We start from the raw sequence: 20,803 nt of genomic DNA on the forward strand, positions 1-20,803 counted from the left end.
TGAAATCATTTGATCCTGACGTAATTCCCCCATCACATGTCGGACTGATATACACTTACCAATCCAGCTTCAGTAGCCTGATGTTTTAATGAATAATATATATGTAATAAAGCAGCTTTAGGCTCACAGCCAACCGTTTGTGACAAAAATTAATCAGTTGATTAATTAGTAATCATCAATCAAACACTTCTACAGAGATGTCTGGAAGGCCGTATTATTATTCAGTCTTATTACTTTGGAGTGTGTATACTATACATAGAAATATACTAGTTTTACAAAACATTATAGGAGTTGCCATAGCAATAGATATAGATAGATAGATAGATAATTTATAGACCCAGAAGGAAATTTAGAAGCAAAAAACATTTGAATTCTATGGATTTTATACAAAAATCCATAGAATTCAAATGTGAGATAGTGCCAAGAAATGATAAATAAGAGCTGCAGTATCAGTTTTTGTATCAGCAGCACCTTCAGGTATAGGAATCAGATCAGAACTGAAAAAAGTGGATTGGTGCATGGCTAAACTATTAATATTACATAATAATATTAGATTTTAATTACTATGACTAATAAAAGTTTGACTTGGTCACAACAGCACTGCCATGTATCGGCGAAACAAGTATTGAAAAATATCTGAAGAATATAAATGAAATGTCATCGATAAAAAAGAAGATATGATTTGCAGTCTTGGACAAGTGCCAGATTTTTGTGTCTGTGGTCAGTGCACGGATTAATAAATACACATACACACTGTAAGTATGTCATGAGTAGCTCATGAAACAGACTGACAGAGGCTTTCTATGGTCCACGGTGAGTTATGAGGTTGTGGGTGTCGTTGAGACGCCGGTCACCGTCACAGCATCAGTCAGGAAACCCAATCTGTCGCGCCGATGCCTCTGGTATCGATGTTATGTGTCTCTGATGACAACACTATCCAAGAACGAGAGCAATACATGACAGCGGCTCACCCTTAAATCATGTCCCCACAGCCTCTCTCAGTTTTACTACTGTACTCACTCACACAGACACACAGCAACCACTATCAGGACCCGGTGCATGGCAGTTAGGTGTTGAGTGTTGACTACAGCTTTCCCAATTACAATTACTCTGTCCAGGTAAGGTAAGGAAATGCTACGTGCTTACATGTGGGGAGACGCGTAGCTATAAATCAGACCTGACGTGCGACCCTCAAACAGAAATATGATTTTATCATGTATGAACTTTACAGCTGTCTGCCATTAAAGACGAATCTGCCCATGTGCGTTTGAGTGTGTAAGACAGAGAGTGTGTTTTGCAGTACACTCATGCAAGCATGCGGTATCACCAGGCTTCCCCATTTGTCTGAAAAGTCATCTCTTGAACATGTACTGAGCACAGACGGTCCTTTTGAAGACCCGGGAGAAGGCCCTGACCCTCTACACCTGTCCTGTCACTCAGGACCTGGGTGTGCCCTACACCAGCACTTCTCCTGAGCCCTCGCTGCCCCGAAAAGAGGCCTCATTTCCCAGGGAAGAGCTCTGTAGCTACTGAACTCCTTTCCTACACACACACGCACACACAGCACCCTGGTCCCAGCCCCCTTCAGACTGCACAAAGCCCCCATTGTGAGTCACAATGCTGACCGCCCCCTCTGCCTTTCCCCTGTACCGTCTGCTCTGTTTCCCCCGTAACCCTGTCCCTTCTTCCCCCTCTTGCTTCAGCCTGAATCCCTCTCTTTACTTTTCAGGCTTCTTTTCCATCTTCCTCCTGACCCTCTCCTCGTTATTCTTCATGTCTACTGCCAATCCTGTTTTCTCGTGTCTGTAGGGGTCTCGCATTTGCCCTCTTTTTATCCTATCTCAACCCCTTTACCAATTCCCCCAACCCCCCTCAGTATCATGGCCTTCAACATCCCCTCTTCTCTCCCCGTCTCTACCAGAGTGGCCCTCCCTCTCAGCTCTGTGTTCCAACACATTTTCCACTTCTCTCACTGTTGTGTTGACTCCTATACCCCCCTCTCTGCTCTGCTGGATAAGAGACATTTCATATGCAATGTGGTACTTGTGATTTCTAAAGGAAAACTAAGGAATAATGTAACTCTCTCTCTGCAGTAGCTTTTCTGATATTTAGAGATCTCTTTCTGATCTGAATTTAGGAACATTAAACACTACCTTTGCTGTGGGCACATCTGTCTACTCGCTTTGGATGAGATCCATTGTGTCTCTGGCTCGTCTCCTCTAAATCACAATAGAGTTGGCGAAATTGGTCGCAACATTACTGCATTTCCTCAACTGAAGAGAGAATTCAACTCTGAAGGACAGTAAGAGCCAAAACAAAATCAAAGTTGTTGTGACTGCAGTGGAATATGGCACTGCAAGCATATACCAGAATATTTAATGCACCAGGAAGTCTTGTTTAATGGTGTCCACACCAGATGTGCCCACACCAGATGAAGGACCTTGTTGTCAGAGTTAATTATAAGGCATAAACCAAAATCAGCAAACAATGACAACACAGCAGTGAGAGTACTGAGAAAAGGCCAGCTTCCACAAAAATGTGGCTGCTCTTACTGACCATGAACCCCCTGACAGCCACAAATTGAATGTGGGTTTAGATTATAATCCTCTCTGACTCTGTCTTTGAGCTTCTGCACAATATTTGACTTTTCACCAGGTGTTAATATTATACTAATCTGTACAAGGATACATCATCTGAATAATGACATCTGATCCACCAGCCTTTGAATTTATACTTGTAATCAATAAAAGTTCTCATTGTCGTTATTCTGCCCGCTCTATGATTGGATATCAATACTTAGAAAGGCAGGGGGGCCACCAGATCATTAATCTTTGGGGGAGGAAACAGTTGTTAGATAACTGCTACTACCTGTAGTTTTTTTCAGGGAATTTTTTCATAGGAATGTGGCCAAGCTGCATTGATGCTTTGATACCTGGCTCAGATCTGAAGAATGAAAGAGGTGCTCTGACTGATCCGATAAAACATCCAGATGCAGATGGCATGTTAAAGCCAGGTGTAAATTGTGTAGAAGCACAACTAAGAACATGAACAGGTGGGTGAGAGGTTATTTTTTGACTACTGAAATATATGACGGTTAATGCTTCCTGTTTGACTAGATAATGCAAGCTGTGTATGAATGTAAAATTACCCTAAAAATTACCCTTAAATTGGCCTAATCTGCCCTCCTGAGAAACTGCAACATGAGCCAGAAACAGGCAACTAATTAATTAGAAAAACTAAAGTGGATGAAAACTGTGAAACACACACACACATACAGTAGGCACACATAAACACAGGGAATCTGGAAATCTGCCAAGAACCTAGCTTTGTTTTCTGACTAGTTGAGATGTGAAAAAGGAGGAAAATGGGGTCACAACGTTGTCAGTTAAACAGAGGCCTCGCCATGGCAACGCTGGCAGTATCTTGACGGGGAGGTGTGACGGGGAAGGTGGACATTCCTCACACTTGTCCTCCTGTGTTCCCCCGATCAAAGCATGAGAAGGAAGGAACAAAGCAAACCGAGTCACCACAAAGCTTCCAGCAAGAGCTGTGGTTTGTATTTTTCATGGTAAGTGAAAGGCGACTGAAATGCCTTGTGGGGAATTTTCCTCTTCAGTGTCTTCCAAGCCAGAAACTTCTGGTTGAAAAAAAAGAGAATGAGAAATGAGGGGGACTGAACAAACTGGTGAGTAAAGCAGAGAAAAGGGTGGAAATGAGAGAGGTCAGCTGCGCTCGTCACTGAGAGAAGAAAGAAAGCAATTATAAAACAGTAGGAGTTCCTAAATAGTTTGCAGTGGCTTTGAAGCATTTTAAGGACACGCTGAACCAGACAGTGGCCATATGAAATGAGATTCAGTCAGGAACAAATACAACAGTCCCTCATTGCTGCCAACTCAAATACTGTCACCTCTATTTGAGATCCCAGGGGAAGGTTATTTTGGTCGCACACTCAGATACACACACACACAGGTATCCCTGGTGACGCAGGAGCCCAGCAGTGGGTACTGGGCTGCCAGGACGACTGTGACAACCTGACAGTGACTCAGCTTGTAGAATTTAGCACACCAATGTATGGTATGGAAAGCTGGGACAGCAGTGACCTCATTCCGCTAGTTGCCCTGCCCCGCCCCTAGTGAGGGACAGGGGTCCGAAAAGAATGAACGCTGGCCACAGAGAAAAGAGGGTCAGGGAAAAGAATGGCGGCACAAGAGAGGTGTCCCATATCCAGACAAACATCCCACATAGTGATCATAGGATGGGTGGTGTGTGTGTGTGTGTGTGTGTGTGTGCAGCGTATCTGTGGCTCTAACTAAAGCTATATTTAGAGTGGGGAACATATGGTTAGTGTAAAAAAAAGGACAACAACAGGAGGAAATGACTTGAGAAGATGCAGCAATCGTCTCATGAAATATAGATATAGTTTCCCTGATTTTTCAAGGCTCTGAGCTTTACATGCGACACCTTAGAGGCTCCTTCACCAAAACATTGAAAATTGATGGTCCACGCTCTGGCCATGCACAGCCCAGGGCTCTGATCAGGCTCTCAGTCAAGCTCTCAGCTATCCAGCCTGTTGTGGCCAGAGACCAGGGCACAGCCTGAGGGCATGTAATAACAGGGAGCCTCAGGCAGACACTCAAACCCTGGAGCTTTACAGCTGCAGCTGCGGAGGTCAACCAGACAGTGACAATGTCACATGAAGGCCGACATATGTTGGGACAATTAAAAAATAAATAACAAGGGAAACATTGGCAAGCAATTAAAAAAAAACATAAATCTTAGATGTGAGAGTGCCTTCCAAAATAAAGTAAAGGGAGGCAGAAAATAATGCTGTTGTTCTGCAGTTTGACAGTGATGACACACAGCAGAGCAGAAAGGCTGTCGGAACATTGGTAGAGACTCAGATAAAGGTTCTGCTTATCACAGCGATTCTCCTACATCAAAGAGTCAAAAACAATTCCAAATTGAGACACACGCCTGTGTCTTGTGGGTCTTTCAATTAAAACTTGCTCACGTGAAACGGATTTCAAAAATGCACACGCAGCAATGTCCAGACCAGTGTGAGCTTTGATACAAGACCATCAAAACATGTTGCGCAACTCTTCTCCGATGCAATATGCTCTATTAGCGCTTTGGGCTGTCTTGCCTCTCATGATGGATGAATTGCACCAGCTGCTCCATACACTTTTAAAAAAGAGCTAAAAGTTGTGTGTGTGTGTGTGTGTGTGTGCGCGCGCGTAGGATGAAGATCAGTGCAGTGGGTCCAGTTAATGACAACCTGAAGACTGATGCTGGTTGAACCTGTTCCCACTCAGTGTCTCCACTTGCAGCACCGAAACACTCCATCGCATGAACTAAAACAACAAAATATACTAAATCCGTAAGGAAAAGTCGACCTTTCAGTTCAAGTGTTGAATAACTCAATAACAGACATGTTTTTCAAATTGAACAAAAAAGTTTAAAAACAAAACAAATCTACCCTTCTTAAAAACTGATATAAATTGTCTGCTTTTTGTGGTTCAAAAACAAATCAGCTCATAGTTTGGCAAAATAATGTCATACGGAGCCAGGAAGTTACATAAGCATGGGTTACCACTTGCGAATAACATTGAGAGAAAGATTAGTATGAAAAATGTGACTTACCACTTCAATCCCAAATCCTATGCTCACTGTGGTGTTGAACAGACTCTTATTACAATGCATTAACAATTCACCAGATGAAAACCTGAAAGTGAGTTCAACTCCTTTCGAACCCCTCAGAAAGCAGACTTCTCACATAATCATTGATGTCACATCCTCTGTGACCTTGTGACCTTTCACACACTTTACGCACTTTCTTCACACACTAATCTCCTGCAGTATGCAGCCGAACCCCATGCCGCCTGCAAGTGAGCTAAACTCCGTGCCAAGGGAGACCAAAATGCAAATACGAAATGCATAAAAACAACCAGCCTCAGTTTCCAGCTAAACTGCAACGATTAATGCCAACATCCACAGTTCTGCTTACCAATCAAATATCCCAATCAACTAATCAAAGCAATGTTTTGTGCATCTCCACTGACGCGTAGCACCCAGCGCAAAGCATTGCCAAGTGCGAAACAAGCCTCTTTGCTTCAGACCGACTCAGTTGTAATTTTCCTGTCCAGCACACACATTGTTTGAAATGTGAAATGCACCAAAGGTCCTCTAAATTCCCATGGGCATGTTGGTCTTTACGAGAGGTGTGGCCAGGCACATTGTTGGTGCATTGCTATTTTAAAAGTAAGGTCAGCCATTCTGGAGAATCTCTGGAGAAGTCTGTTAATATTTGAACCCAACAGCAAAACAAATACACAGATGACCTGCTCGTGTGTCAAATGAAACGGTTTCCTCTAAAGATAGAGAACGTTTCTCGCTTACTATACCTGGCGAGTCAAACCCTAATAATAGCAATCTGCCAAGGTGCAAGCACCTGGTTATTAAAATGAGACTGCCATTGCTTTATGATTTTTTTAACTGAAAACACACCCAAATAATGAGAGGACTAATTAAACCCCCTTTGAACCATGCATTTGTCACAACAACCTTTTTGATGGTGTTGACATGCCTTTGCACCATTTGCTTTAGACCATGTCCTTAGATTCAAATAGACCCCCAAACATTCACAATGCAGACAGTCCTGACCCATAAATCTTCATAAACCTGTCAGGGAAGGCCAAATGATGGGATGTGAAAGCAAATACATTTTCGGACAACAAGTGTCTGATACCTTGAAGCATGCAGCGGTATGCTGACTCAGAGATGGCGTAGATGTGCGGAGGCATCTCATGCCTCTTCTTCCCTCTGTACATCTCGATGATGTTCTCTGAATAGATGGGCAGGTTCTTGTAGGGGTTGATGACCACGCAGAAGAGGCCAGAGTATGTCTGCGTTTGAAGATATGAAAGAGACAAACAAGGGAAGTTAAGATACAGTCGGGAACATAAGAGATTCTGCAACTGAACAACTGGAATTACCATATTTATCAGAAATACAAAAAATTGTGAGGCAAAATAAGCTCTCACTAGTCAGAGTTTGTTTTTACATTAAACAGGAGCATGCAAGTTTCTAGCTTTTCAAATCATCGGGCCTGCATTGTATCATTCTGGCAAGATTTGTCATTATTACTCATATTTAGGCGCTTACATCACCCGAGCTGGCATGCAGCACAGCGATAGACATGGGCCAGACTGATAGAATCAGACAGAATTGAGGGAATGGTGACGGGAAATTAAACACTGAACAGACGCTCGTCTCCCTCAAGAGTCCTAATGAAAATCTTTCAATCTAAAACAGCACTATACAAAGTGAACAAAGTGTGTGTGTGTGTGTGTGTGTGTGTGTGTGTGAATGTTGCAGCAAAAAACATCCACTGCAAACATTTGAGTCTGCGTTCTGACTTGCAGTGTAGCACTTGGCTGCGTAATTAGCCCGGAGATCTATCCCCAGAGAGCGTGTGCGGTATGAACACTTCTCAGCTATGCAGGAGGCTGAATTGACCAGGCAGCGGGGCAGCTAGGAAAGAGTGAGAGGCCCTGGTGGAGCCAATGGCTCTCTTTCATTCTGCAGATGCTATAGGGGCTTTGCATTCCCCCCTATAGATGCCAGAGAAAGAGCTGCTTACCAGTAGTATGACTTTCATCGCTGGCATGCTGGGCTTAGTCAAGAGGCTGACACAATTGCCCAGTCCTGCTACCTCACTGGTACACATTACATACATGTACAGTACCTGTTGAAAATGAAGCTTACCTTCCCGGCTGTATTCTCATATGGGTTCACTCTCTCTCTCTCTCTCTCTCTCTATATATAAAGTTTCAGGAAAATGTCCTGACTGAAAAAAATTAACATACTCTATGGGTGTAGCTGTGAGGGTCTGACCCAGGGGCCACAGAAAGCTGGCTCCCTGTTGGCTTTAAGGTCAGAGTGACAGACATGTTTGTTTGATTGTTGTTGTTGTCTCCCCCTAGGATCATACATACTCTCTTCAGTTAAGAGTTTTTTCTTCAACGAAGAACACTTTAATGAAAAGCACAAGTAAAGAGAAGCGGAATTAGAACCATGATCCAGTATGGCCCTTGAAGTTTATTTAAAAAACGTGTTCTCTACGGACTGTAGTGTGTAATAAATGACTCTAGTCTCTATTTTGAAAAGCTTTAATTGTTTCAAGCTGGGGGGTTTTTCAATGACCCCCCACCTGTTGCATACAAAAACCAAAAATTAAGTATTTTGAAAAACTTAAGTCCTTAAGTGACCTTTTCATATCAAAGCGTCAAGACATCTGCTTCGTAATTAAAACTACATTTAAGACTGATTGAGACTCCATGTCATGAGTCACTCAGCAGCCCATAGGTTGACAGGGGGGCCCCAGAGAGCAGACAGCTTATTGTAGCTGTTACATAACAGCTCAGTTAGGGTTATTTCATTTCAGAACTGAGCAACTGATGCTCTGTGCTGCAGATACACACAAAAAATAAGAAAGGGGGAGAAGGAAAGATGGATAAGGAGAGAGAGGTAGACAGAAATGAAGAGTGGAGCAGTCATTCAGCTGACGGGGTTCCCTGAGGTCCGGTCCAGTGGAGAAAGCAGAGGTTTAACAAACCCTGAATCGTTCTCTCAGCCTCCCGGTAAATTGCTCTCAACCGAAGGGGAGGAGAGCTCGGAGGTAGAGAGAGACAGGGAGGACCTGAGCTGAAATTCTAACTCCCCACACTCTCCTTTTCAAGGCTTATGAAAAATGAATCCTCCTCTTGTCTGAAAACTGGAGCTGCTATAAATAGGGGGTGGGTTCTGTGACATGCCGCACTGGGGCAGCTGGCGATGCTGGTGAGCGATACCTGGACTGTAGGTTCAATGTTGACTGTTGCGGGCAACTGAAAGTTTCAAGAGGACACCATGCACCATGTCTTTATATGCATGTTCGACTTGGTAAAAAGACACACAGCCAGGCAATCTCTTCTAGAACAGAGTTGAAATGGTGCAAATTTGTAGGCGTTATTTCTCTCCTTTGCTTATGAAACAATACATGATCTCTAGAAATAACTACAGTGGTTGAAATTAATTGTGTTAGAGGCCCCATTTTATTCTCTAGACTCCGTGACAAATTTAACATAGATCCTCTAATATCAAAAGAAATCCAAAGGAACCGGGACGGTTTCTGCATGCATGTGGCTGTGCTGCTGCTGCCACTTCATATCCAGGTATTATTGTAAAAGATCCTACGGGATCTTTAAGAAACACGTGGCCACCGTTGGATAGCAGAGCATATATACGACTAACTCAACACCACCTGCCAAGCCGCAATGCCTGGCCTTGTCCAGGAAAGAGAAGGTGATATCTCCACTGTGAAATCAGATCCAGGGGAAGGGATGCCGTGGCCTAGTAACAGCTGAGCAACACACAGGCAACAGCAGACACAACAGCCGACCCCATCTGCCATCCCTGACCAGTCAGTCAGGCAGTGTGTCTGCGTTTGGATATGCTGCTCTGCACTGCAGAGGCTGGGGAAGCAGCGCTGTGTGCAGAGGCAGCCCCAGTGCAACCAATCTGTGAGGAGAACAGGAGACCTTGACCAGTCCCTTGACGGGGCTCCAATCTAGCAGTTTCATTAAGAAGCCAAAAAAACGTCAGACTAGGCTTTTGAAATATGACCAATACACTGATGTGCTTGGTATCAGATCACAATGACAGCAGCAAAACACACCATCTTCTTTTTCTCTCACAATTTTGCTCGCTGAATTTTAGAGCGGAGTGGCCATCGGCTGAAAAATCCAACTGCAGTCTATTAATAATACAGTGAATGATCGTGCTTGTGTTTATCAAACTCCCGGTGACATGGAAATCTATGAGATTGCCCCAAAGTTACATCAGGGTCGTGTATATGTCCTGCAAAAAGAGACTAAGTATGACTGTGCATTTTTGTTTTCTTTGGTTTTCCTGTCCTGCTTTACCTGCTGACCTGCAGCATTAAAAGAGAGAACAAGCTTTCAGTCGAAAAATGGGACAAGTTTCACTTGCATACATCTAACATTTGAATAACATATTGTTCAGGACCAGTGAGCCAGGGAAGAGCGAGTGTGGGAAAGGGAACAGAGTTGGTGACGACAGGACGGACACTCAGCAGCAGCCGAGCCGAAGTGGGCGGCAGGAGACAGACAGACGGACGATCGTTTTGCCATGGAAGAATGCTGAGGCTTTCTGACAGCTGAGGCTTATCTGACGACACAAAGGCCCGCTTGTAAAACCCTGCAAGTACGATGTAGCCTGTCGTGTAGCACCGCGGATAGCCTGTGACTCACAGACAGAAAGCTGCCACAATAAATGAGTTGGCCCAACCGTCTCACTGACTTCACACGGATGGAGCCATTAGGTGGGCAAGGGGCCAGAGAGAGAGAGCCAGTGAAGAACAGACCAACAATACATACTGTAGACCAGAGGACTGAAAACACAGTAGGGTGGTCGGAAGATAAAGGTGATGGCAAGTTAACGTGTGTGTGATTGCCATCACACAGGAGTGTTTTGTTGGGGTGGGGGAGTTGATTAGGAAGCGGATCAGTACCACTGACTCATCTCATTTAGCAGATTTCATAAGCTTTTACACTACTTTCAGTGGTCATATTTATATTTGTTCATCGTGGTTTTTAGTTTGATGTTTTACATTAAGTTCATATGTCTGTTGTAAAACAAAAACCCTGCTCATTATTTGTAACAATTACAAGGAGACAACGAGTTTAACAGCTCCTATAATAACTTTCTGTATTGTAAACTGAAGTGAATTATGGAGTGCAGAATATATGCATCCCCAGTAAAAGTTCACCAAAAAACATACTGGCCTCAACTTCTAGCAGACTCTAGTAGATCTATGATGCTCAACGCTGTGATCCAGATCTGGACGTCTTTCCAACCAACTCAACTGAGGACACAGCCCCGGGGCAGACATTATACTATGTCTGCAGTAGATGTGGCTGAGCTCTGGGGGGTTTGTAAAACACATAGTACAAAGTCTAGAATGCGGCGGATTTCTTCACCGAAGAGTGAGCTGAACGCGACAGTCCTCTTCCAGATTGAAAACCAACACAGTCAGACACATGTTTTCAATTTCGCTCGGGCAAGGGGCAAATTAACAAGCTCTAAAGCCAATTCTGAACCATGAAGAAGTAGTAAACATGACACTATACGGCATGAGGGACAAAATGAAGAAGAGCCTCTGTGAGATGGATGGACTGAGAAGTCAATTCAAGGCATATGGGAAATTACTGGTACGTTTTCTTGACAGAAACCACTACTATTTCAAGTGAAACACCTGAGGCTCACCTTTGACCTTATGTCATATGTGAAGCACACATAAATGAGCTGTATTGGGGGGGGGGGGGGGGGGTCCTTCATCTTAGATTCAGTGGTGATGTTTTATCATTTTTTGTGAAGTGAATAATAAGTCTTCTGCAGCCTGAGTCTGAACCGGAGTCTCTCAGATGATAACCCATTTTCTATTCCTGGAAAACATGTCACTAACTGGGTCAAGATCACAACTAGAGCATCACAGAGCGGCTCTATCTGTGGTGAAACTGGATTATGGGGACAGTGGCTTTGCAGTGATACACACCACTACAATTGTTGACTATAATAAACTCGGATGCATGAGATACAATTATGAGAAAATACTATAAAATCACTTCACTGACTACACTGACACTGGTCAATACAAACAGGTTCCCACCACAGATACCAAAGCTGTTCCAAATGACTCTATGAACTAATTACAATTAAAAACGTTCATCTTGTAAAGCCAAGTGTATGGGGACAACTGAAAATGGAAACGCTTCCATTGATCTCAAAGATTTGGTGTTCAAAAAGCATCTTTACATTTATCAGATTTGGTGTGTACATGGCATAACAAATTCAAGACTAAGAGCACTTTCACACCAACTTTTTTGGTTCAGACCTTCGTATTTTGTTTGGTTTGAACCAAAATAGCAGGCGTGAAAGGAGCCTCGGACCACGGCCCAGACCAACAGACCAAAATTTGGAGTGGTTCGGTTGGTTTGCAGTGACAAAACACCGGACAGTTCGGACTTTCTGATCAATTGCAGGATGTTGACACCGCATTAAAGAAGAAAAAGAAGTAGAGGAGAAGCAAAAATGAGCGGTGGTACCTCAGGGTAGGAGGAGGAGACGAAATGATAGCGATTTTGGCGCTCGCTAAATTGCAATAAAAACAATACAAACCGCATCAAACATTTACAATGTAACAAAACGCAGCAAAAAGACACAAAACCATTCCCTGTCACCTTACATCTTGGGCCAAATGTGTTTTTTGTTTAACAATGTGCCACAGAAGAGAGAGAGGGGTCAAACCATCAGTGATCAACCAAGGCCCAACCGTAGGGGCACAACGCAGGACAAACAAACTTAAACCAGCAGTGTGTAGGGAAGAGGCCATCCTTAAGCTGAGGTGAGACAGAAGCCATGGGGGAAGGACACAGTCAAACACAGAGGCACTTATGAGAGGTGATCCAGTGGAGGGGGGAAACGTCTGGCAATGGTTAAAAGACTGGAGACATCTATTACTCATTTCGTGTGCAAGCGTGTGTGTCTATCAGCGTTCACACAGAAGAGCAAAGGGAGCAATGCCCTCAATGATAAATATTAGATCTCACTCTTACATAACAGTGTAGACAGCTAAGAGTTAAGACCAGCATGCACACAGGCAGAAATGCTCCCAATCATTTAGCAATTATATCAGTTAAGGTTGAAATTCAATCCACAGCAGTGAGAACCAGGGGATCTGTGAGTTTTTTTAGGTCAATCATTGCCTGGTGAGGAAAGTATAAACTGTAACAAAAACAACAGCATCTGGGCCCAAGTCTAAGTCACTCACATATATGAGTCCAGAGTAGTAGCGGTCCTTCAGGTTGTGCAGCACCGACGCCTCGTTCAGGCAGGTGAGCTCGGCCATGTCCTCCACTTTGCTGAACTTGGGCGGGTTCATCTTCTGGATGTCGTCCTTGCTGATCACCACCTTCTTGCCGTTCTCGGCCAGCTCCACCAGCACCTCCTCGCCGCGCTCCTCTCGGATGCCGGCCGCCTCGAAGCCATGGCGCTCCGACGGCACCCACACCAGCTTCTTGGCCGTCCAGTCGGCCTGCGTGGCCGGGTTGTAGACCACCGCCCGGTCCACAAACAGGTAGCGCTCGGGGTCCTCTTGCCCACTCCGGTGAGACATCTTTCCTGGGGTTTACCCGTGCAACGTGGCCACCTGGAACAGACAGGGGGTGCAGGAATGTATAGCTTAGGTATTACATACACATCATATAGGCTGTCCCTAATAGCCTTCCATGTGTCCCCTGTGACCAGTACAGCAAATCTCATCTTTTATCTCTCTGCGTTGGTGGGAAGCATGAACGGTCATCCCTTGGCTCATACACCTGGAATAAGAGAGCAGCACACAGGACACAGTGGGGCGGGTACAGCGGTCCGGAACACGACTAGAGCTGAGTAGGAAGTAGGTGAGAGTCGTGACTCCTCTCACTGAGGAGCTCGGCCAAATAACACAATGCGCATAGTGCGTAGGCTCCGCCGCTCCCGCAGAGGAGGACACGGCCCGCACCTCCCCGTCCCTCGTCTGCCTCTTCTCGGGGCGCAGAGGACGACACGACTGGGCCACACATGGGTGCACTACAACAGATAGGGTGGCGGTGCATTGGCGAGTAACACCCCCCCCCCCCGATAAAAGAGCGGAGACTGACCGGTGGGCAGCAGCGGGAGGAAAACTTACCGCTCAAGTGCTGTTGACTAATTTCAGGCTAATAACGTTTGTATAATAAACCTGCGCAGTCGACACAGCTCGGCGCCGGGGGACGCGCCATGGCGTGGTCACGCGTAATAACACGACCAGAGAGCGGAAAGTCCAGTTATCACCGTTTGAATGACAAATTATATATATATATATATATATATATATATATATATATATATATATATATATATATATATATATATATATATACAGTTGTTAAATACAATAAATGTCAGAGAAAATTTACTGTCTACATTTTATTGTTCCCGCTAGCTTACCACGGCTAAATACTGTGCCTCATTAGCATTCGTCCGTGAACACATAAAAGACACGAACGACACCCAGGTGAACCTCGTTAAATCAACGAGGCTCCTCGACTCACTTCACACACAACGACCGGAGCCTGACTGAAGTTTCCAGAGCGACCTCCTCCATCCTCCACCCTCCATCCTCCATCCCGGCGGGAGGGAGGAGGCTGACACCGCTCAGCTCCATCTCTGTCCGGTGTGTTCAGCCCCGCGGCGGACCGTGAGAGTAAACTTACCCGGTGCAGTGAGCGAAGCAGCAGCAGCAGCAGCAGCAGTCAGTCAGTCAGTCAGTCAGTCAGTCTGATCCTGGTCCGCCGGAGCCGTCCGATCCCACCCCTGGCGCGAACTCGTGTGCAACTGGCTGCCTCACGCAGATGGAGAGGCAGGCATGTGTGCGGACTGTTGGCTCGGTGCTGCCTCCTCTCCTCCACACTGGGCCCCTCCTGACACCGAGCACACTTGACCGCTGCTCCCGCCTACGGCGCAGTGGCCACACAGCAAGTGACCGCGTCCGATCGATAACAACCTCTCACTGCGACGGTCTCAGGGATGATTCACCCGAGGGCAGATTGTGCTTTGTGTCTCTTCTTATTCATGAGCGAACACAATAATGTTTAATTTGCAAGGACGCTTTGTCGAGAATTAAAGTCTACCTCCCTTAAATATCTATGCATTGCACACGCCCCCTCCTGCTAAACGCAGGACAGACACAATTGGTCCCTCCAGCCCCGTCTCCGTCATTGGCTGGACGAAACCAACCCCCCAATTGTCTGCAAACCAATTACACGCATGGAAAACAATGCATTATTAATAACTACCTACATAAGTTGTATAACTCCGCTGAACATTTGTACTTGTGATCTGTCATATGTTTTCATTCTTGCAATGTATTTTTTAATAAGAGGAAAAAGGGGGGGGGGGGGGGGGGGGGGGGGAGTATTGTTTATGGGAAAAAAAAGTCAGATGTGGTCTTTTCCCCCATTCATATTGCACATATCTTCAGTGCCGTTGCCCGGAAGTGAAGTGAAACACCCCCCTCTTGTGTCTGAAAGCGACCACGGCTGCATGTGGTGCTCAGCTAGACTCACGCAATCGTACATCACCGACCACAAACTCGTGCTTTTGGTTTTACAGAGGCATTTTATTACAAATGGAAAAAAGGAGGGAGTAAAGAAGAGGCACGTTTTCTGGAATTAAATAGCAGTTTACTTTCATACCATATGCTGGAAAAACATGTCGTCATGATCTGGTTTTACACCAAAAGAGGAAAGGCATTTGTGTTGTGGTTATGTACAGTCTGTTAATGTGGGAGGCTTCACCGCCCTCCCCTCCAGGCAGCTGCACCCCTTCTCTTCATCCCTCCTCCTCCTTCTCCTCCTCCTCTTCCCCCTCCTCCTCTTCCTCCTCCTCCTCCTCCTCTCCCTCCTCCTCCTCCTCTTCCCCCTCCTCCTCTTCCCCCTCCTCCTCTTCCCCCTCCTCCTCCTCCACCTCTCACTTTCTTCCTCACTCCGCTTGCTTGCTCTGTATCATCTTCATCTCCATCTCCTCCTCTGGGCCTTTTTCTCTTCTCGCCTTGCTCCTTCATTTCCTGAGGAGGGAAAAGATAATTAAAAAAAAAAAACCAACTGTTTATTTGGTTGAGAGATTCAATAAACAATCCAGATATTGCACGAATCATTCTATAAAACAGCCATTTCCAACTCTTGTGTACCCCTTTATCAGCCAACTTTTTCAATTCACTGTAGACTGGATATTACATAACACCATATGGTGTTGATATTGGTATTTTTTTGGAATTCAAATGAAGTGAAAGATGTTTTAATCATTTATCTGTTACTCTCGGGTCACAATTCCAGTTTATTACTTTAGCTATCTATTTTACCAATCCATTCACCTTTAAATAACCATTTTAGATTTCTATGCTCCACACTCGTTATCTCCTCATTATTCAGCGTGTCACATCAATCCTTCACACCCACAGACATTTTCTGTTAAGCACGTAAACAAGTTATTAGATGAAAAATTCACCACTTTCAGTCTATTCCTAACATAATAGAAAGTTAAATTTGTCTTTTTAAAGGACGTTTAAGATGTTTTTAATACGATGGTAAGGTTTCATACGTATCCTTGTTAATCGTTACTCAATATACGGAGGTATTACATTTAAATTTCAGAATAAAGGGCTGTACACAGCGGAGGTGTGATCAATGAACAACATGAAAATGCAAAACACTGGCATTTGAAAGTTTCACATCAAAACTGTCAACACTGGCAGGAATTCTTATTTGTAAGGGGTTTTTTTTCAATAAAAAGTTTGAATAGATTTGTACCAGCTTATTATTCAGAAAAAAAGATAACTTCAGTTTGTCAAGATTTTCATACAAGTCCTAATTGATGGCGTAGGAAAGCTAAAGATAGTGTAAGCAACATTGTTGACTAAAACCATTTTGATACAACAGGTTTTTCATGTTTCACATAGTATTTGAAAAAAAATATGTGTGATCATATTGGAAAAGATGACTCACCAGCCTGGCAAATCTCTGAGCTTCGCTCACTCTCTCCACTAGCATCATCACTTCATCTTCCTGGGTTGGGAAAGCAGGAAGTTTCTTCCCAATTAGGCTTTCGATTCGCTGGAACAGCTCCACGTCATACCTGAGATAACGAGAGTGTCAGTTCACTGCAGTCAATCTAATTTTCATCGATATACAAAGGGCATCTTTGTATATTTTCTGTTACTTTTAGTGACAGAAAATTAAAATGAAGTCATTAAGTGATTGGTGAAAACAAACAGACAGCTCTTACTGAGTTACAAAAGTGATGGACTTCCCAGACCGGCCTGCTCTGGCTGTTCGGCCAACTCTATGGATGTAGTCCTGCGAGGGACAAACAGAACAGATCCAATCAGATCAAATTAAGGAGAGAAAAAAAAAGGAAATCACCAAATTAACCAGTAACACGCATGTCAGCTCCATGGTACCTTAGAGTGAGTGGGGATGTCGTAGTTAATGACGCAGTCAACATGAGGAATGTCTAACCCTCTGGATGCCACATCGGTCGCCAGCAGCACTGATCGAGACTTGGACTTGAACTTGTTTAGTGCTCCTAGACGTTTATTCTGAAAAACAAAGGGAGAAAGTTGCAGAGAGTGAGTATGACATTAAACACACCAGTCCAGTCAAAGCTCTTCACAAAATGTTGGCTGAAATCAGTTCAATGAATAAAACACTGATGTTTGTTCTGGTCACTGAGGCAGCAGTGAAAACCTTTGACCAAACATGTGAAGTTGATGTTGATTATGAGAGTTACTGAGAAACGTAGCCTAAAAATTTCCATAATGACAAATTATATGACAGTGGCAATGACTGGCACTGGCAGTGATATTTTAACCTTTAACTCACTGAAGTATGTTTTATGGTTTCTGCTCTACTCTGCAGGCAACACAGTGGACAGCTCTGCACCAGTGCTGGTAACGAATGAGGCTTATGTCAGCAGAGAAGTCTCCGCATCAGCATCCAGCTTTATCAAAAATATGTGAACAGAGAGAAACACAGCATGCAAATAGATGCTCGTGCAAAACTCTTCTGTCATTAATCCACTACAGTTCTCAAATGTTTACAGTTTGTAAAGCCAACTGGACTCCAGGAATTGTGTGTGTGTGTGTGTGTGTGTGTGTGTGTGTGTGTGTGTGTGTGCATGCGTGCGTTTCAGGGTCCGTCTCTTAAGCTTTACCTGACTCATCTGTCCATGAAGAGGGATTGCAGTGATTCCAAGGTTCCTTAACAACAGCGCCACCCGCTGGGCATTGTTACACGTGCTACAGAAAATCATAAACGAGTTACCGGCCAGCTCGTTCAGGATGGACACCAGGTAACAGTCCTGCCACGAAACAAACACACACACACAAACATATAAATAGGTTCTTTCTAGTATTTTGGTAGACAAGGGATGGACAGTTTTCAACATATGGTCTCAGACATTACACCATGAAAAAGGATATGTACATGTCTGTGTGCACCACCTTGTACTTGGATGGTATGAAGATGTAGTATTGCTGCAGCTTTTCCACTGTAGAGTACTTGGTGGACACTGCACACTTCACGGGATCTTTCAGAGCTGCTCTCTGTAGTTTCTGGACCTGTAGACATACGAAATGGAGTCAGTGCTAGAGAATAGCATGAGGGTTGAACAAGTGGTATAATGTTCTAAAGCCAGATTATCAGATTTTCTAGTTACCATACAACACAAACAACCAGTGACACATAACACAGCAGGATTGCAAAGCCTTTCGCTGTATGAATAAAGTGTTTGTCTACCTTTTTGGTCATGGTGGCGGAGAACAGGAAGGTGCGTCTCTCTCTGGGAATCACCTTCAAGATCTTATCCACCTAGTAAAAAGAGAAAAACATGTTTATAGCAAAAAGGTGAGATTTTATTTATTTATCTAAACCCTCTTTTTCACCCAACGACTTTTATTGTTTTTGTATAGTTCCTTTATTTATGGGCTACTGGATACCAACATTTTCCCCAAGGTGATGAATAGAAAATCTATCTAAACTGTTTTCGTTTTAGTATTCCAGGTACATACTTGGTTGAGGAGTAGGTACGTACAAATTTGGTCGAACAAGACTCTCTTGGTTGAGTTTGATTGTTTGACTCTCAAATACTTGTCTGACAACACACCTCAGTCTCAAAATCCATGTTGAGGATTCTGTCAGCTTCGTCCATGACCAGGAACTTCAGAGCTCGTAGGGAAAAGCCCTTGGTGTTCTCCAGGTGGTCTATCAACCGCCCAGGTGTGGCTGAAAACAAACGTTATTACTTATTACTATTACTTGAATGCTATAAGTTGACAAGTTAAAAAAAGGTTGATCAGTTCAATGCAAAATGCCTACATTTGTAGATTAAATGGGAATTATATTGCAGGTAATGTGAATATTGCCCCATATTTGAACAGAAAAGTCTTAAGAAAATGTATCAATTAGAATAAACTGATGATTCAGACTACTGTATGATAGCAGCAGTGATTCAGCACAAGCAGGAACAGTACCACACACACACACACACACACACACACACACACACACACACACACACACACACACACACACACACACACACACACACACACACACACACACACTAATTGGACTTACCAATAACAATGTGTGGTTTCTTGGCCAACACCAACGACTGGGACATCATATCAATCCCACCGACTACGACAGCTGCAACACAAACAAGCCTGGTTTTAGGTACAGAATCATACAAACTCTTCTGCATCACTGCAAATCACGGCCAAACTTCAATTAACGGACACATACCACACTTAACACCGATGCTGGAGCCCAAGGCCTCAAACTGCTCAGCGATCTGAAACGCCAACTCCCTGGTGGGCGTGAGGACGAGGGTGTGAAGCCTCTGGGGGGAGGCCAGCAGCGACTGGAGGATGGGCAGAGCAAAGGCGCCCGTCTTTCCTGAGCCAGTCTCTGCCAGGCCGATAACGTCCTTCCCTGCAGTTAGAGAGAAAATGCAGAGAAAGACACGGGTCAAGTATATTTAGCAGACATAGGAAGAAACTATGTAGATATACTCAAGTACATGGGTAAAGTTTTGGGGGTACTAGTCCTTAAAAAGAGAATTCCCATTGTCTTCTTCTTTCTATCTAACGTCAGTGCCCCTCAGAGGGATATACTTTTGCTTCTCAATCCATCACACTCAACAGATTAAAAATAAAAAACCCTGTTTGGGACCCGATTAAAAACCAATAATCATTGCTACAAACTTGGGAGAAAAGCCTGCACACTGTCAAACACAATACACACATATACAACAAAATATATTACAGTAAAGTAAAACAACGAATACATGGAACGATCTCTGCAGCATCCAACCAGAACATTAAAATGTAGACTAAATAGCAATGCATCAGCAATAATAATCTGATGGTATCATATATATTTGAAGTAAATCTGACAGAAGGTATTGTGCTGAATAAGAGTTTGATGCAGACAATATTAATTTCCCTTTTACATATAGAATGCAGGACTTTTAAACAACAACAGTGTGGTATTTCTACTTTCATTAAAGTTACTGGGTTTAGGAACAGGACATCTGATGGGCTGCACAGACAACCCCTCTGTGCTGACTGTGATCTCTCACCTTGCAGGGCCACTGGCACAGCTTCTACCTGGATCTTGGTGGGACTCTTCCATCCCAGCTGATCACACGCCTCACACAGAACCTCGGTGACCCCCTGGCGGAGGCAAAGAAACCGGATGAAGACCTTTTGTAAGAGGCTCGCGATGTTGCGCTACCATTTCACGACAAGTTTTTAATAAAACAAGGCCTATTACATACAATATGTAATAATGTTTACAAGCGCCGTTGGCGTACTTATGCTAACCCGCGCTGCTAAGTTGCTAAACGTCTCCTCTTCTTCGCTCCACGCGGGACAAAACTCACCAGGTCCTTGAAGCTCTTCACCGCCGCTTCGCTTTCAGCGCCCTTAACGTCGCCGTGGTCGTCATCGTCACTGCTCGAGCCATGCTCCAGTGTTTCGTCTGTGTTTGGCTTCACGGTCTCCTCGCTGTCGTCCGCCATGCTGTTGTCGTCCCCAACGTGTCGTCAAGCCCGTGCCTGCAACGCGCAGATGCGGAAACGGTCCCAGCTACGGATTTGTGCAATG

General features: G+C 44.3%; 2 protein-coding genes across 4 annotated transcripts in view; both read right to left on the reverse strand.

The window, feature by feature from the left end:
- The window catches only part of LOC118289024 (myosin-10), a 51,379-nt gene extending 36,632 nt beyond the window's left edge, over positions 1 to 14,747 (reverse strand). For 2 of the 3 annotated variants that reach the window (XM_047328174.1, XM_047328172.1), the window contains exons 1-3: positions 14,352 to 14,747; positions 12,890 to 13,267; positions 6,746 to 6,902 (exon numbers count right to left, since the gene is read on the reverse strand). In XM_047328174.1, coding sequence (XP_047184130.1) covers positions 6,746 to 6,902; positions 12,890 to 13,234 — 502 coding nt within the window. In that variant the 5' untranslated portion in view covers positions 13,235 to 13,267; positions 14,352 to 14,747. Of the gene's footprint in view, positions 1 to 6,745; positions 6,903 to 12,889; positions 13,268 to 14,189; positions 14,209 to 14,351 lie in introns of those variants that run through there. The other variant, XM_047328173.1, reaches the window with a different exon arrangement.
- Positions 14,748 to 15,235: 488 nt separating this feature from the next.
- ddx47 (DEAD (Asp-Glu-Ala-Asp) box polypeptide 47) lies at positions 15,236 to 20,754 on the reverse strand. Its single transcript, XM_035616313.2, has 12 exons — positions 20,581 to 20,754; positions 20,278 to 20,371; positions 19,440 to 19,628; positions 19,272 to 19,343; positions 18,799 to 18,917; positions 18,432 to 18,503; positions 18,137 to 18,253; positions 17,848 to 17,994; positions 17,096 to 17,233; positions 16,921 to 16,991; positions 16,641 to 16,770; positions 15,236 to 15,703 (listed from the first exon to the last, which is right to left on the reverse strand). The coding sequence occupies exons 1-12, from the start codon at positions 20,716 to 20,718 to the stop codon at positions 15,431 to 15,433; spliced, it is 1,560 nt and encodes a 519-aa protein (XP_035472206.1). The 5' UTR covers positions 20,719 to 20,754; the 3' UTR covers positions 15,236 to 15,430.
- Positions 20,755 to 20,803: the final 49 nt, after the last annotated feature.

Source organism: Scophthalmus maximus, chromosome 17 (assembly GCF_022379125.1).
Source record: "Scophthalmus maximus strain ysfricsl-2021 chromosome 17, ASM2237912v1, whole genome shotgun sequence".
Classification (NCBI taxonomy): Eukaryota; Metazoa; Chordata; class Actinopteri; order Pleuronectiformes; family Scophthalmidae; genus Scophthalmus; species Scophthalmus maximus.